General features: G+C 49.4%; 2 protein-coding genes across 5 annotated transcripts in view; one reads left to right on the top strand and one right to left on the bottom strand.

Annotated features, from left to right (window-relative positions):
* Nucleotides 1–15,341, top strand: part of KANK3 (KN motif and ankyrin repeat domains 3) — a 69,730-nt gene extending 54,389 nt beyond the window's left edge. For all 3 annotated transcript variants that reach the window (XM_074977956.1, XM_074977953.1, XM_074977954.1), the window contains 7 exons: nt 373–603; nt 6,397–6,484; nt 7,789–8,008; nt 8,990–9,132; nt 9,921–10,121; nt 11,354–11,452; nt 13,567–15,341. In XM_074977956.1, the coding sequence (XP_074834057.1) occupies nt 373–603; nt 6,397–6,484; nt 7,789–8,008; nt 8,990–9,132; nt 9,921–10,121; nt 11,354–11,452; nt 13,567–13,620 (1,036 nt within the window). In that variant the 3' untranslated portion in view covers nt 13,621–15,341. The remainder of the gene's footprint in view (nt 1–372; nt 604–6,396; nt 6,485–7,788; nt 8,009–8,989; nt 9,133–9,920; nt 10,122–11,353; nt 11,453–13,566) is intronic.
* A 70-nt stretch (nt 15,342–15,411) lies between these two features.
* On the bottom strand, nt 15,412–17,467 carry RPS28 (ribosomal protein S28). Of its 2 annotated transcripts, none has more exons than XM_074977965.1 (4): nt 17,359–17,467; nt 17,198–17,245; nt 16,723–16,872; nt 15,412–15,527 (listed from the first exon to the last, which is right to left on the bottom strand). In XM_074977965.1, exons 1-3 carry the CDS (start codon nt 17,395–17,397, stop codon nt 16,750–16,752), a joined length of 210 nt encoding a protein of 69 aa, XP_074834066.1. In that variant the 5' UTR covers nt 17,398–17,467; the 3' UTR covers nt 15,412–15,527; nt 16,723–16,749. The 2 variants fall into 2 exon arrangements, with proteins under 2 accessions (XP_074834066.1, XP_074834067.1); XM_074977966.1 differs by having other exon boundaries at nt 16,732–16,872.
* Nucleotides 17,468–17,469: the final 2 nt, after the last annotated feature.

Raw genomic sequence — 17,469 nt, 5'->3', positions numbered from 1 at the left:
GGTTGGGAGTTCAATCGTTAAGCAAGGCCATTTAGGGATTGGGGCAAATAGATGTCAGAGACGGTGCTTGGTCCTGCCAAGAGGGCAGGGGACTGGACTAGATGACCTCCCAAGGTCCCTTCCAGTTCTAGGAGATGTGTATCTCCAATAAATTTCTTTTCTTCTCTTGCCAGGGTGCAAGCTCCAGCACTTTGAGATCTTGCTAAACCCTGCCCTGGCCCCAGCCCACACCAGGGCAAGAAGCTGCAATGACTGCAACATTCCCTGTGTATGCTGGGGAAAGGAGCAGCGTGACTCTCTCCCTCTGCACAGATGTGGGGGGGAAGCTGGCAGATGTCACCACAGACCTCTGACCCTGCGCTCTCATGGTAGGTACGAGAGCACATCCAGTGAAGAGGAGGATGGTGGAGACAGCTCCTCTGAGAAGATTTCACTTACCAGCTCTGACAGTGACGTGGAGGGTGACGCAAACACCTCAGATGAGGAAAATGGTGTGAATGTAGGTGAAGCTGCGAGCAGCATGGAGAACCCTGTGCCAAGCATGGAACATGAACATGGGACAGAGAGCATGCCTGCCCCAGAACGTACCGAAGTGAAGGAAAAGTAAGTGCAGGACAGTCTCCCTGGGCTGGAATTCTGGCCTGGCACCCACCAGCAGCCAAGCTAAATCAGAAAGGCCCAGTTATATGAAAGTGCTCCATCCCCAACTCCTCTGGAGCCAGAGGGGAGGAGGGAGGGAAGAGAAGTTGTCTAGAGCTCTTTTCTTAGAAACGGCTCCTCCTAGAATTGTTCGAGCTGCCTTCTGCCTCTCAGCAGCATCTGGGGAATCTTGGCCAAAGCTGGCCAACAACACTCATTTTATTTGAGTGAAAATGTCCAAGGAAATGCTTTCATTGTGATTTTATCATAGAAAATTCCTTCCTTCTCTCTAACAAATGACACAAAACAGAGCCACTATGTTCATAGAATCAAGATTGGGGTCAGAAGAGACCCCAGGAGGCCATCTAGTCCAGCCCTCTGCCCAAAGCAGTACCAGTCCTGACTTAATCATCCTGGGGGACTTTGTCAAACCAAGCCTTAGAAACCTCTGAGAATGGAGATTTTACCACCCCCCTAAGTAACCCATTCCAGTGCATACCACACCCATACAGAAATAGTTTGTACCAACTGAGACCTTCCCCATTGCAACTTGAGACTATTATTCCTTGTTCTGTCATCTGCCACCACTGTGGCCAGGTCAGCACTAGGGGAAAAAATGAGTTTAAGATACGTAACTCCAGCTATGAAAATTGTGTAGCTGGAGTCAGCACATCTTATGTCAGCTTTTGCTGCTGTCCCCACAGCGGGAGGTTAATGGGAGAAACTTTCCCATTGACTTCCTTTATTAACTCGTGACTGCGAGGAGTACTGGGTTTGACAGTGGTGCCCTGGGCATTCGATTTAGCATGGCCCCACTAAGCATGCTAAATCAAACTTCAGAAGACTGACCACGGTTGTGTTGGTCTTCCTTTAAGTATAGACAAGCCCTGAAAATAGTCTGGGTCCACCCTCCTTGAAACTCCCCCTCCTCACTCTCTGCTCTTCTGCAGACTAAATAAACCCAGTTCCCTCAGCCTCTCATCAGAAGTCACCTGTCCCAGCTCCCTAACCTGTCCTCTGCTGGACTCTCTCCAGTTTGTTCACATCCTTTCTGTAGTGGGAGGCCCAACACTGGACACAATACTCCAGATGGGGCTTCACCAGTGCTGAATAGAGGAGAATAATCACTTCCCTTGGTCTGCTCGCAGTGCTCCTACTAATGCAGCCCAATATGCCATTTGCCGTCTTGGCAACAAGTGCACATTGTTGACTCTTGTCCAGCTTCTCCTCCACTGAAATTCCCAAGTCCTTTTCTGCAGAACTGCCACTTAGCCAGTTGGTCTCCAACCTGTAGCAGTAGAGTCTTAAGTGCAGGACTCCGCACTTGTCCTTATTTAGCCTCATCAGATTTTTTTTTTTGGCCCATTCCTCCTATTTGTATAGTTCACTCTGGATTCTATCCCTAGCCTCCAGCATGTCTACCTCTTCCCCACTGCTTAGTATCATAATCAGATTGGCTGAGGGTACAATCCATCCCATCATCCAGATCATTAATGAAGATGTTGAACAAAATCAGACCCAGGACCAAACCGTAGAGCATTCCACTTCACTTGGAGCCGTTGATTACTACCCATTGAGCCTGACAATGTAGCCAGGTTTCTGTCCACTTTAGAGACCATCCCAGCCATACTTCTTTAATTTTCTGGCAAGAATACTATGGAAGATCATATCAAAAGCTTTGATAAAGTAAAGGTATATCAAGTCCACCCATATCCACAGAGCCAGTTAACTCATCATTGAAGGCAATCAGGTTGGTCAGGCATGACTTGCCCTTGGTGAATCCATGCTGACTATTCCTGATCACCTTCCTCTCCTCCAAGTGTTTCAAAATAGATTGCTTGAGGACCCGCTGTAGGATGTTTCCAAGACTGAGGTGAGGCTGACTGATCTCAAGTTCTCCTTTCCTTCTCATTCCCTCTCCTCCTTTGTTCCCTTTTTTTAAAGCTGGGCACTAACATTTGCCTCTTTCCAGTCATCTGGAACTGCCTACAATCGCCATGAGTTTTCCAAGATAATGGCCAATTGCTCTGTAATCACATCAGCCAACTCTCTGAGTAGCTTGGATGCCTTAGATCCAACCCCAAGGACTTGTGGATGATCATCTTTTATAAATGGTCTTTAACCTGTTCTTTCACCACTGAGGGCTGACCATCTCCCCCTCACACTGTGCTGCCCAGTGGAGCAATCGGGGTGCTGACCACGTCTGTGAAGGCCCTCTCATTTCAGACTCTTTGTTGTCAAAATTGAACTCATTTGGGTAAACACTTGAATTTTATTTGTGACAGGAAAAAAACCTGAGTTTAAAAAAATTGATCAACTTTAATTTTAGCTGAATGGGTTAGTGAATGGATTCAGCCATTCAAACTCCTCCTAACAGCACACTCGTGGCAAACCAGCATCTCTGAACTAGGTGGATTTAGAGATGTCGCTAGTGGCAACCAGTGAAGTTAAGGCTGCTAAACAGTTTGCATTCTACCAACATTTCAACCTGCTCCCGGCTTTCTAAAATATTCCCTTTGTGGGGATGGCATCTGCCCTGATTGGTCTCTACTAGGTGAATCTCTCAGCAGACGTGAACAAAACTCTGCCAGCGATGTGTGTGTTTGGAGGAAAACCCTCAATTTATGCGGAGGTTGCGTTCTGGGCAATATCTGCATAAATCGAATTTCATGTAAATTGGGGGGCGGGGAGGGTTGGGGAGATCCATGGAATTCGCTGGCTGGGGGAAGTGGGCGGCTGGAGACTCTGCTGCAGCCAGCAGCTCCAGCTGCCCCTGTGAGCGGGGTCTGGGTTAGGGGGCTCCTGCTCCAGCTGCCGGCCATGTGGACCAGCCATGGCACCCCTGCAGCCCCCCGCAGCTGTGGTGCAGCTTGGTCCCAGGGTTGCTCAGGCGGCGGCAGCTCCAGCTGTGGTGCTGGAGCCCTGCGCAGGTCCAGGAAGGAGGACTCTGAGCCGATGGCAGCTGCACCCAGGAGAGGAACAACAATGACTAGCCCACTTTGGCCTAAGTGCCTCTAGCTCCTGGGAGGGGGCTCTTTTCCCAGGGCCCAAGTCTCTGATAAGTGCTCCCATCCCTTCTTCCTGGGGGCGTGGCGGGGCTCGCCGCAGCATTCCCCTCATTGGAGCAGCCTCAGGGCCCGCCTGCCAGCGGGAACTTGGCAGGGAGCTGGCCCAGGGTGGGTGAGGGGGCGCTGCTATGGGCGGATTGAAGGCAGGTGCACCCCATACCTGCCCAGCTGGGGGCAGGAACCTGTCCTGTCACCTTGGGAGGTGTTTCCTGGGCGTGATGGCTTCATCCCGTGCTCGGCCGCCCTTGGTCAGCGTTCTCCCACCTGTGGTGGGCGGCTCTTGCCCCTCTCCAGTGCACAGGCTCAGGGGGTGGGGGCAGCTCGCAGATCTGCAGCCAGGGAGCAGCAATGGTGTTGGAGGACTTTCCTGCATCTGCACGGGTGGGCTCCTCGCATCCCCTTCTTGGGTTGGCCTGGCAGCAGGCGCAGAGGTAGGTGCGAGCAGGCAGCTGGGTCTCACCTGTTGTATTTCAGTTCCAACCCACTCCATACTGCCACAAGCTACTTGTGAGTGCTGCTCACCAGGACACAGCTGGAGCGAGCTCTGCAGGTGCAGCAATTCTGGTACTTTCACCTGCTCTTGCCTGCTCTTTGCCCCGAGCTGGCCGGCAGTGCGGGGTAGCAGAGAAGTGGGATACAGTAAAGTAGGGTCCCCCCCGACCTGACTTGCATTAATGTGAAAACGTGTACGTTGTCTCCAGGCAAAGCGAGGGTCTACTGTATGTGTAATTTAGACAGGAAACAAATAAGCAGGAATATGAGAGGGTTTTAGAAATTAAGGAACAGGTTAGAAAAGATGGGTCAGGCACTACTGAAACAAGAACAAAGACACTTCCAAGGAAGAACATTTAAAACTGATATAAGCTACGTCTACACGTGCACGCTACATCGAAATAGCTTATTTCAATGTAGCGACATCGAAATAGTCTATTTCGATGAATAACGTCTACACGTCCTCCAGGGCTCGCAACGTCGATGTTCAACTTCGACGTTGGGCAGCACCACATCGAAATAGGCGCTGCGAGGGAATGGCTACATGCCAAAGTAGCACACATTGAAATATGGGTGCCAGGAACAGCTGCAGACAGGGTCACAGGGCGGACTCAACAGCAAGCCGCTCCCTTAAAGGGCCCCTCCCAGACACAGTTGCACTAAACAACACAAGATCCACAGAGCCGACAACCGGTTGCAGACCCTGTGCATGCAGCATGGATCCCCAGCTGCAGCAGCAGCAGCCAGAAGCCCTGGGCTAAGGGCTGCTGCACACGGTGACCATAGAGCCCCGCAGGGGCTGGAGAGAGAATGTCTCTCAACCCCTCAGCTGATGGCCGACATGGCAGACCCCGCTATTTCGATGTTGCGGGACGCAGATCGTCTACACGTGCCCTACTTCGACATTCAACTTCGAAGTAGGGTGCTATTCCCATCCCCTCATGGGGTTAGCGGCTTCGACATCTCGCTGCCTAACGTCGATTTCAACTTCAAAATAGCGCCCAACACGTGTAGCCGTGACAGGCACTATTTCGAAGTTGGCACCACTACTTCGAAGTAGCGTGCACATGTAGACGCGGCCATAGAGAGATTTCCTTTTTACATAACACAAGATTAGCCAGTGGAACTCACTGCAATTGAGGGAAATTACTCAACAGGATTAAAAAAAATACATACAACATTTACATGAGAACATGCACCTTGGCTAGCATTTAAAAACCCACAAAGTTTGGAATGGATATAACCCGTTGTTCTTTGTGGCATCGCCAACTCCAGTAAATGATGGGGTTGGGAAGAACTTCTGGTACATTATACCATGGCTGTGGCCACACTTGGCCAAAACTTCAAAATGGGCATGCAAATGGCCATTTCGAAGATTACTAATGAGGTGCTGAACTGAATATTCAGCGCCTCATTAGCATTAGGATGCTTCCGGCCACAGCACTTTGAAAGCACCGCTTTAGAAAGCACTCAGCTCGGCGCAGCTACACAAGGATCCTTTTCAAAAGGACCCTGCTTCTTTCGAAATCCCCTTATTCGTCTCAGCGGAGGGAAATAAGGGGATTTCGAAAGGAGCGGGATCCTTTCGAAAAGGACCCCCGTGTAGCCACGCTGAGCCGCATGCTTTCAAAGTGCCATGGCCGGAAGCGTCCTAATGCTAATGAGGTGCTGAATATTCAATTCAGTGCCTCATTACTAATCTTTGAAATGGCCATTTGCATGCCCATTTCGAGGTTTTGGCCAAGTGTGGCCACAGCCCATAATTGTCCACTTTGGGGGTTTTGCATCTAAGACTGGTTGGTGCTGGAAATGGGATTTTGGGGTAGGTGAATCTTTGCTTTAACCTAGCCAAGCTGACCCTCCATTCCAAGTGCATTCCAAGTGTCTAGTTGCTTGCTAGGGCCCATACTCATTTCCTTGGGAGCTTCTTGGAATCAAAGACTGAAAAACACATTTTTTGGGTGCTACAGCCCACGAAGCACTGAGCACATGCAGAACACAAATGGAATTCTGAATGATGGGAATAACGGGTTTTTTCCAGGGCAAACCCTCCAGGAAGACAGAAATTCAGATTGGCCCTTGGACCCCTCTAACCTGGCCTCCTTACTGCACCAGGTGTATTTGCACGCCATCCTACTCTTCTGGCGTCTCCAGGGTAACACTGCAGACAGCACTGTCCCACTCCTGCTTTTCACAGGTTTGAGCTGAGCCCAAGGATTAGAGAGGCCTGCATGATTGTGAAGTACCACCTCAGTCATCCCAGTGCCATGAAGAGCAAAGAGCTGGTGAGTAGGAGGGACACAGAGAAGTGAAGCTGCTGGGTTTGCCCTAGTCAGTCACTTCTGCAGCATGTACCAAGTGTCCCTGGGATGGAGACCACCAGTCAGGGACATTTGCTCCAAAGAAGCTTTTGTTAGCTCTGCAGAGCCTGGATGCTCAAACCCTGCTGTACCCCCCATGTGCACCTGCCTGGCCCCATGGCTATCACCCATAATCAGCAATGCTAAGTGTGAGGAAAGGGGTGTGACCTGAAACAATGGAAGACTAGTTCCACTCCATGCCACAGGCTGGACACTATGCTCACCCCCAGCTTCCCTTTGAGGGGAGGGATTTGTATTCAAAGACATGATCTAGCCAAATTCTCTGACCTATGACATGCAGGGTGGTCAGATGAGATGATCACTGTGGACTCTCTGACCTAGGAATCTGAGTCCCACGCCAGCCCCTCCTGCCCTCCTCTACTGCAGCTGTGGAGCCATGATCTTAGTCACTAAATCCTCTTCCGGACTGAGCTCAGCCTGTCATTCCAGGCATCACAGACCCTAAGATACTGGCAGTGGAACAGCCCATATTCCCTGGGTCCCCAGAACTCCAGGGGGTTTATCAGTCAGTGTCTGGAGCAGCTCTTACCCTGCACTTTCAATATGCTGGGAACACCCCAAGGGCAGGTGTTGAGCCAGCTGCTGCCTGCTGCCCATGATGGGGAGGGGCATCAGTGGGGTTTCTCTGGCCAGCTGTGCCTTCGCTCCCAGGGCTTCCTGTGTGCACAGTTCCAGCCCAGGGAATGCCTAGTGCTATGTGTAAACCTGGAGTTCAGACGGTCATCCAAAGCCACGGTGTAAGCTTGGGTCCATGCCCTGTTAACAAGGGTGTGTATATGTAAGGAATTGCACTGCTCTGTATGAGTTGCAGTGGGAGGGCGTGGCTGGGGTGGTGCAGCCTCTGACCATGTCTTCTCATGAGAACTATGGATCTTACACTTGATCAGCAGAAATTTTGTTGTTCAGGGTGCTTGGCACCCCCACCCCATGAACAGCAAAGTTTTGCCACATCAAGTGAAACTGTGAACTTTGGCTTAGAGAGTGGTTGGCAAAAGTACTGACAGTGTTCACACACACTGACTTTTAGCAACAGGGCTGTGCTGCCACAACTTTGTCACTAATAGTTGTGTCAGGTAGGCATACCCCAGGGCTGTTTTAGGGTGAGACATCACAGGAAGCATTGAGCACACCAAGGGCTTTGGCCAATGGGCACATCTGCATGGAGAAAAGTATTTTCCCACTTGAGATCTGCCCTCCTCCTTCCCCAGATGTCCAGCAGCAGTATCCTCCTGCAGGAGTGGTTCCGAGTGTCCAGCCAGAAGTCCTCCATCCCAGAGATCGTTGCCAACCACCTCCTAGCCTTTGCTGAAATTTCTCCAGGGATGCTGGCCCATGTGGTCAATCTTGCAGATGGGAATGGGAACACTGCTCTCCATTACAGTGTCTCACACTCCAACTTCCAGATTGTGCGCCTGCTTCTGGACACTGGTTAGTAGCGCAAGGTGCCTCGTGCATATCTCTGGTGAGCTAGTCCATATGTAAACCTGTAATGCCCAAGAGCGGGGAGGACTCAGCTGAGGGATCTGCAATTAGAAGGTAGGAGCTGAGAACTTGGTTCCCTTTCCAACAGCTGCCCTGGCCCTCAGGCTCCCTCTTGACTGCTGTTCCCCAGCCCTCCTGTGAAATACATCCACCCAGGAGCCCTGACCCATCATTTTCCCCAAAAGCTGGAGGCTAGCGTGCCTCCCTCTCCTAGTGCCCCTGGGAAATTGGCTGGTGTTCAAGGTGTAGAACATGGCACTGGCCCATGTCCTAGAGTTACAGACACACATCAGGTGAATGCTATAACACAAGCATTTCCTTTCCCTCGGCACACATGCCAGGGTCCCCAGTTCCTCTGCCAGCAGGTTCCTGACACTCTGGACCACCTCTTGGCAACATGGGGAACAAAACAGGAGATTTCATACAGCAGCAGATCTGCCAGTCCCAACTGCATTCCACTCACTGCATTAGAGCTGCTCAGGGCTCCATGCTGCACCGAGCATGTCAAACCTCCTCCATAGGACCATGAATCCAGCAAGGGGTTCCCCACAGGGCAGCAGCTGTGGAGGAGGAGACTGGGTTTGTCCTTACATGCCAGCAAACACCTACCATATGGCAGCGTCAAGGGAACAAGGCCTTTCCAAACTGCAGAGCAGCTAATGGCAAGTGAGTCTGACTGTGCCAGAGACCCAGAGAGTGACTGTTGACTGTGCCTTAGCATGGCACTACCAGCACAGATGGTGTGCTGAATCCAACACATAATGAGTATTGCCACTCAGAGTCTCAATTTCCCAGCTTGCCATAAACTCTGTAGCAGCAGCTCCTTGACTTGGGGCAAGCTCTTGGGATCAGAACTGAGAGCAGTTTTCCTGCTGAACCTTCTGGCCTGCTGGAATCTACAGCACTTCCCTGATGCTCTTTCTGCAGGAGTTTGCAATGTTGACCATCAGAATAAAGCCGGCTACACAGCCCTCATGCTGGCAGCTCTGGCATCAGTGGAGCATGAAGATGACATGAACGTTGTCAGGAAACTCTTCAGCATGGGAAACGTCAATGCCAAGGCGAGCCAGGTCAGCACTAGTAGGTCTGCTGCCTGCAACACAGTCACCTCTCTACTCTGAACCCCCAGAGTCAGCCCTACTGAGTGGCCAGGTGCGGTCCTAGACTGCTGGAAGAATAGCTTGTGATCAGGTTGGCTGGCTCACCTGGGCGACGTGACTTATTTCTATCCTAAGCTTTAGAAGCTACTGAACAAATCAAGCTTTGTTTCAACCCAGTGAACTCTGTGTGGGACAGGCTGGCTGCAGGCAGCTCCCCACTTGGGGCTGGGAATAGGAGCCAAACCAGCCTACTGCAGAGTCTCCAAAAAGTTCCCAAATTGTACTTGTCACTGTTGGCAGCTGCTGGCTGGATCCCATGCATGCTCATTGCTGAGCTCCTAATTCTCTGTCACTGGCAGGACCAAGCACATTCCTTATTTAGATTTGCCTTCCTCGTGATGCTGTCCCATTTCAGGGCTAAGGGCCCCTGTGGAAACCCAGACTCAAGGGCAAGAGGGAAAAACCAACAGACTTGGGGTATGGGAAAGCCAAGCAGGTCTTTGGGGAGAAAGCCTTGGGGAAGTGGAGAATTCCTTCTCCCCTTACGGGGCACATAAAACATGGCCCCTGACTTCCCTCTGCAGTGGTTACCCTCCTCTGGCCTATCATGAGTCTGAGAGCCCTGGGGATGTGTCTACTTAGGAGAAGCATCCAGCTGTCACTAATACCCCCTCTCCCAGCTGAAGGGGCCTGTGCCAGGTCTCTGCATCTCTGCCTGCATTTGGTTCTCCTCACCTCACCTTGTCTCCTACTTGCAGGCTGGCCAGACGGCACTGATGCTGGCAGTCAGCCATGGCAGGCAGGAGATGGTCCAAGCCGTGTTGGCCTGTGGCGCTGATGTGAACTTGCAGGACGAGGAGGGCTCCACAGCACTGATGTGTGCCTGTGAACATGGGCGAGTGGAGACCGTGAGGCTGCTCCTGGCCCAGCCAGCTTGTGATGTCTCCATTGTGGATAACGTAAGCTCCAGACTGCCACTGAGGCTGCAGCTTGCCCTGTGAATCTTCTGCTGCTCGTCTCTGTGCTCTTCTCTCGCTATCCAACAGAGCTACCATCAAATGAAAACTGTGTCTTTTTCTCTCATGCACACAGATGCTGTCCCCTTCCTTCATGCTCTCTCAATGGCTGCGTCTACATTTGCATTCCTCTTTCAAAAGAGGCGTGCAAATGAGGTACAGATTTACATACTGGTGCCTCATTTGCGTATTATTTCAAAAGAAGAAAAGCAGTGTAGACATGGTGCTTTCAAAAGTAAACCCCATCTTTGAAAGACCCTTCTTCCCATAACAAAAGGGAAGAAGGGGTCTTTTGAACATGGGGCTTACTTTCAAAAGAGCCATGGCTATACTGCTTTTCTTCTTGTGAAAGAATATGCAAATGAGGTGTCAGATATGGACCTCATTTGCATTTTCAATTTCCCTCATTTGCATGCCTCTTTCAAAAGGGGAATGCAAGTGTAGACAGCCAATCTGTTCAGCCAAATGCCTGTCCAAGAACCGTAGTCCTGGTTTCTCTCCAGGGCCATATCTTGCTGCATATGTGACTGCTTGTGGATTGCCACTGTGCCAGTGGCTCTGTGACAGAGCTGAGTGAATCGCTCCTGGACAGTCATTCAGCCAGGGCTTTTCACCTCTGTTTGCCCTAGCCACAAAGGCACCAGGCTCCTGATACAAAGACAGGCAAGGACCTGTATGAGATAGCTAATGGGCAACACCAACAGCAGGTGGGAGATGAGGCTTGCAGGGCCAGAAGGGAGCATAGTTTGATCTGTATAACACAGGTCAGAGAACTGCTCCACAGAAGCGCATGGAAACACACCCCAGCTGCTTGGAGGCAAAATGAAAGCATTGCTATGCAGGTTTTACCTGCCCCTGTTACACCTGTACTCTATGGCCAGCCTAAAAGCAGGAGGGGAGGGAGATCTGGCAGGCCCTACTTTTTAAAAGCCATGAGGTTCCCCATTAGAGCCTGTTTCCTATGCCATCATGCTCCCCTTTTATTCCAGCTCCTCGACATTTACAAGGGAGAGAAATTTAGTAACTGGCCTAGCCTGCCAGGCCTTGGCTGTTGCCTTGTGGTTTGCTGCCTGTTCCAGGGCATTACAAGTTCTGAACATTTTGGTAAGTTACTTAAACTGGCACCACAATCTCTGCTTCAAGCTCTCCTGAACCCTTTTCCTTTCCTTCCATAGGATGGTAACAATGCTGTGGGCATTGCTCTGGAGGCTGGTCACAGCAACATTGCAGTATTATTGTATGCCCACCTCAACAGCTCCAAGGCACAGGCACCAGTGAGTAATCGAATGCCCTCCCGCCCTCTCAGGCCAAATCATGATAGCTTTGACCCCAAAGATATCTGAAGTGATGTGCAAGCAGTGGGTTCCTGAGCTCACGGGAACCTGTTGAGAGCACAGTCCAGACATTTCGGGTGCATCTACACTTGTATTCTTCTTTTGAAAGAGGTATGCAAATGAGGGAAATCTAAAAGGCAAATTAGGTGCATATTTGGCACCTCATTTGTATATTCTTATTTTGAAAGAACTTCTTTCGAAAGAAGAAAGCCAGTGTAGATTCTGCTCTTTGGAAAGTAAACCCCATCTTTGAAACAATCTTTCTTCCCATTAAATGAAGGACAGAAGAATTCTTCAAAGATGGGGTTTACTTTCAAAAGAGCAGCGTCTACACTGGCTTCCTCCTTTTGAACAGAAGCTCTTTTGAAATCAGAATATGCAAGTGAGGCACCAAATATGCACCTCATTTGCCTTCCTCTTTCGAAAGAGGAATGCAAGTGCAGACACACCCTTCCTGATCTGGCTTTTGCATACACTTGGGCTGAACTCTGTCTGAGTTATAGGCCTGTGGGGTTAACACAGGAGCCACCACTGGCCCTCTCCGAGCTGGTAAGCTTATGAAAACCTGAGACAACAGTCTGATGAACTGACTACAAATAAAAACAGGCTGGATCTTTCAGAATTGAACTCCTTGCTGCCAGCTTATTGAAAGGAGGCATCCTGCAGATTGGGATCAGGGAAGAATAACAAGAAGTCACCCCATGGGTCTGCCCATAAGACATGTTGAAATGGATAGGACCTCACCCCCCAAAATGTAGTCTCCTAAGGGAAGTTGTGAAAAGTCCCAGCACAGGAATTTTGACCCTTAAACGAGGCTGAGATGTGGGGGGGAAATCAGTCTGTCTAGGCTGAGGGACAGATCTACAGACTATATTAGAATTAAGGGGACAGAACAGAAGCTGGGATTTCCTGCATATGCTAGAACTGTTCATGAACACATGAAAATGGCCACACTGGGCCAGACCAAAATTCCACCTAGCTTAATATCCTGTTCTGACAGTGTCCACTACCAGCTTGGTTAGAGGGAATTGACAAAATAGGGTAAGTTGTCAAGAGAGCTGCTCTGCAATATGTGAAACTGGCTTCTGATACCCCTGGGGGAGATTTGAAAAAGCCATGTTTCAGAACAATGGCCATGGCCACACTAGCCCCTCCTTTTGGAAGGGCAATGGTAATGTGGGACTTTGGACTATGCTAATGAGGCACTACCATAAATATTCAGCACCTCTAACATAACAGCAGCCATATCTACACCAGTGTGAGTTTCAAGGTGCATGTGGCTCTTATGCTAATGAGACACTGCATATTCATGATAGTGCCTCATTAGCATGTTCTGTATCATCACATTACCATAGCCCATCCAAAAGGGGAGGCTAGTGTGGCCACAGCCAATGTCCCACCCACTTCAGAGAGTTTATGCTAAGTTGCCATTTGGTGTTTCATTGGCTTAGTGTGCTGTCACTCAGATACCTGGTGGCAAGCTGAGGAGGTGGAATTCTAAGGAACATCCCAGAAGGTCCTCTCTAGCATTCAGCTCTTCTGAAATGGCATTATTTTTCCATCTTGCCTCTAGCCTCAGCAGTTATTACTCCGTTGGAACAGCAGCTTTACCAAGTGCACAATGACATATCTGTACAAAGGCTTATAGTTACAATACACAGTAGGAAAGCAGAATCTACAAAGTAAATTACATTGTTGTTCTATTTGAAGTAATAAAGAGCAGCATCAGATTTTCAATTCTCTTATACCTAGACCCCCTACAAGGAGCTGCTCTGCTGAGTTTATGAATTTAGAAGAATTAAAAAAACACCACACATCCATGCTGTTCTGTGTTCTCCCAGGGGCTCTCACAGAGAAGCCCAGCCGGGTTACACCTAACAGAATAGATAGAGATATAGTGCTGTCCACACTGAACTGCTAGGGCCTGTTTCCCCTCCAGCGTAGCTGAACAGCACTAGATAGATCAAAAGGAAAAAAACAGCAGTACTGGTGGGGCTATTTTTTCTTCATCCTGAAAAAACTTAAAGTGACTCATGTCCTCTCTTTCTGTCCAGGGGACCCCATCAATAGCCCTGAAGAGCTCCAGCAGCCTACTGGAGAAGCATTAGTGCACCCTAGACAGATGGATTCTCCAGGCACTCACTCTTTCATAGTTCTGAACTCAAACTCCCCCTAGTCTCTTCACATCCAAGAACTTGAACCCTGTCCATAAGTTGTATCATCTCCCAAGATCCTTGTGTGTTTCTATTCCTCTCACATGCATCTGTCTGATTAACCCCATCTTCTCTGAAGCTTGCACATCTGCATCATGCAAGCTGCTTGTAGAATAAAACTGGCTACAGCAAAGTAGAGTGGTTGCTTCCAGCATTTCCTCTCATTTCCCCATTATGTCATATACACCAAACAGGTTCAAGTCCCCAAAGAAAGAGCAGCCATTATGAGCATTGTTTTTAATAGCGTAACTAAAGCTGGTAGAAAAGTTGTTTTACTACAGAAAACTTCAGTAAAATTAAGAAAAATCACCTGTATCTAAATTTTCCATAGAAAAGTTTCAATGGAAATTTGATCATCAAAATACTGATGCTGCATACAAAACCAAAGACCCAAAATAAAATGGTTGATTAGCAAACAACTACTCCATTGCAGTTGAGAGATGTAGCTCAGACAGCTTTGGCTTCCATTCTCCTCTCCCGGCTGTTGCTTTGTAACAAGCACATCATGTTATGCAAAACTTTAATATTGGAAATGTAACAACTGGTGGTGGTGGGGCTGCTGATCTCTGCATAGCATCTTGGCACTCTTGTGCACGGTTCCAGCAAGATGTCTGACTGCCACTGCCTGAGTTTGAGTCCTTGCCATGTATTATATGCATGGCTTCATCAGCCTTTTCCCCCCCACTTAAATAAAACAGCCCATCAAACAAAATAATCACCAATGAACTACACTGATAGCATGGAAGCAGCCAATAGTCACAAACCTGTAAGTAAGCAAGCGTTCCAGGTGCTCCAGCATGATTTTAATAATTTATGGACATGTATGCATGTCCTGGCTTAGTCTTTGCTGTTGAGCTAACACATCCTGCTCTTCAGACAGTTGAAAAGGTAGTGCAGTATTTCCCAAAAAGTGTGGTATGTGTACCGCTGGTAGTACTCAAAAGGATTTCAAGGGGAATGCAACTAACTGAACTACCAAAAATCAAGAGATAAGCAGTGGAACAGCACTGAGGAAAAAGGGGTATGCTAATAAGGACAGAGTCCTGAAAGGGGTATACAAATGTTTTAAGTGTGGGGAAACACTGACCTAGTGAACTGGAAGTCAGGATACCTGGCTTCTTGGCTATATTCAGCTGCTGACATGCTGGGTTACCTTAGACACAAAATAAGGAGACAAACCAGAACTTTCGCATAGCTAACTAATTCACCCCTGCAGTTCTACTGGTTCAAGTTTCCCATACACATAAGCTCTTTCTTACATTAGTTACAGTGCAGCTCTAAGGCAGGGACTATCACACATCGGGTTATATCCTGGGCATGTATGACGGCACTCTAATCTACGCTGAGGCCTCTAGCTGCTACCACATAAAACACAGCTATGACCCTCTCACCAAAAAAGGCACTGCAGCTGAAAAGCATTAATCTCATGCTTGACACCCATCATCTCAAAGCTTTCCTCTCCATTAATATTGTTGATCTTTGTACTGCAGAGATCTAAAATGTGTAGAAATGTACTGACTTATAGCACAAAGTTCCAGGCATTGGAAGGGATCTTTTGCATGGTTATTCAGCTAGAGCACATGTAAAAACTTCAAATAAAAATGAGGAAAAAGGTATTTTTGATGTTTCCTCCCTACATCACCAGCAAACATGCATTTCTTCAATAATCAAAAGCCAGGAAAAATGTTTCTGGAAAAATCCCTTTATTTTAATCTCTGAACCACAACATTCTTCTTCGTTATGTTAAGCAGAGCGTCTTCATTACAAGAAATCAGAAATGGTAGTCACATCAGGTGTGCCACCTGTGAACAAAGAAACAGATCTTAATTTCATAGTATCTCATGATCCTCAGGAAACCACTTCCATGGCTGGGATAGACCCAGGAGAGGAACTAGACTCTCCCCACCCCAGGAAGGAACCCACCCCCAGGAGTGTGCTTTTTAGTTTGGCTCTTGAACCAACAGCCATCATGTATAAGGCTCACTCACTGCAGGAAGTGGGATTAAGGATTTCATCTGCCTGCCCTCACCCACCACATTTCATCCAAATTTGAGGGTCAGTTACAGATACTGTGGCCAGGAAACTGTTATGGCAGTAGAAATATAATGGGCCATTTTCAAGATGGGCACATGTCAGGGCAATCAGCCAAGTTCAAAATAGGAACAGGCTCCTATCTCCATTTTACACAAGGAAAAGGCACAGCCAGCAGAAACCAAGTATTCCGTAACTACTAATAGAGCTTCTCAGGCCCAAAGTTCAGGCTGGGTCAAATGCTACATCTGGGCAATTTTATTGGCACCATGGTAGCACCAAGAACCCTGGTCATGTTCAGTTCTTTTTCCAAGCCAAAAAATGAGAAGACTGCACAGAAGCCAAACAAAAGCGTTACTGAAACAACTATCCCTGTCCTGATGTCCACAGAGATGGGAAGCATCAGTTTTGCATTATCTACATTACAAAAAAAAGTTAACGGTATTTGAACAGTCAGGAAGAACATAATTCTATTAAGTAAATTAGACAACAAGCAATTATGATTTTGCAGTTAGTGCAGACAAAGACAAATCTCACAACTGCCAACTCAGCTCTTCACAGCTGCATTCAAATGTTACACTTGGCTAGAGCGCTGCCCAAAACATGAAGTCAGTGATATTTAAGGCTTGTGTTTTGCTACGCCACGTCTGGAAAGGCACATCCAGTAAAGCAACGATACCAGTCCCTACACAACATACCTTAGGGTTATCATTCTATCGTATCTTCAAGACAAAGTACAAGATTCAAAATACTCAGTGTTAAGGTTGTTGTGGCCTCAAACCAAACAGCCCTGAGCACTCTCCAGAGGCATCTCAGAGCACAGACCCCACTCGATAGGCCGAAGCAGAGTGATTGTTGTAAAACTATCAGCTTCTGGTTAAGAAGCCAGAAAACTGTCTGGCTCCTAGTTTAATTTATTCGAAATGAAAATCAACAGCAGCCCGGCGTCCCTGAGGGCTGGATTACCGGAATTACCCAACTGCCCCGGGCACATCAGCGCAGTCGCCGAGCTTCACGCTCAGACTCCAGCAGCGTCAGGACATCGCCCTCCCGCACGGGCCCCTTGACGTTCCGGATGATGGAGCGGCTGGTGTCATCCATGAATTCAACGCGAACCTGCCGGACAAAGCAGAGAGTCTCCAGCCGCCCCGTCCCTCGGGCACGCGCTGAGGCGCTGGCGGGTCTCTGACGTCGGGGGAGGATAAGGCAGGCGGCGCTCAAGGAAGGGCTGAGGCAGAGGCAGACGGGAGCGCCGCTCATCGCCGCCTGGCAGCACGGGGCCGGGCACGCCAAGCCCGTCCCAGGGAACGTGTCTCGCTGCGCGGGCGGCCGGCGCGGCCGAGTCCCAGCGGCAGCGAGCGGGCAGGGCTCTCGTGAGCGCAGCTGGGGCACTGGGCAAGCCGCGGGGCGGGGCGGGGCGGGGCGCGGCGCAGCCGCTCACCTGGGTGCACTGGCCTTGCGAGCCCGTCCGGCCCAGCACCTTGGTGACCTGCGGAGAGAAACACGCGTCAGTCAAGAACAGCCGTCCCCACCCGGGGCCCCAACCCCCCGCCGGCCCACCTCTGGCCAGCCCGCTCGACCCCGCCGCCCCTCGCGACGCACCCGGGCCAATTTGATGGGCTGCACGCGGCTCGTATCCATGGCGGCAGCTACAGCTAGAAGAAGGAGTAGTGGCCCGTCCGGAGCTTATATAGTCGCAGTTATCGCGAGCTC

Source organism: Carettochelys insculpta, chromosome 27 (assembly GCF_033958435.1).
Source record: "Carettochelys insculpta isolate YL-2023 chromosome 27, ASM3395843v1, whole genome shotgun sequence".
In the NCBI taxonomy this organism is placed as follows: domain Eukaryota; kingdom Metazoa; phylum Chordata; order Testudines; family Carettochelyidae; genus Carettochelys; species Carettochelys insculpta.
Note: the sequence above shows the minus strand (reverse complement) of the source record. Positions and strands in the feature narration are given on the sequence as shown.

Coding starts and splice junctions, on each gene's coding strand:
- RPS28 (XM_074977965.1), bottom strand. CDS start 17,397: ATGGATACGAGCCGCGTGCAGCCCATCAAATTGGCCCGG. Junction 17,246..17,358: donor AGCCCATCAAATTGGCCCGG/GTGCGTCGCGAG, acceptor TTCTCTCCGCAG/GTCACCAAGGTGCTGGGCCG. Junction 16,873..17,197: donor CGCAAGGCCAGTGCACCCAG/GTGAGCGGCTGC, acceptor TTTGTCCGGCAG/GTTCGCGTTGAATTCATGGA.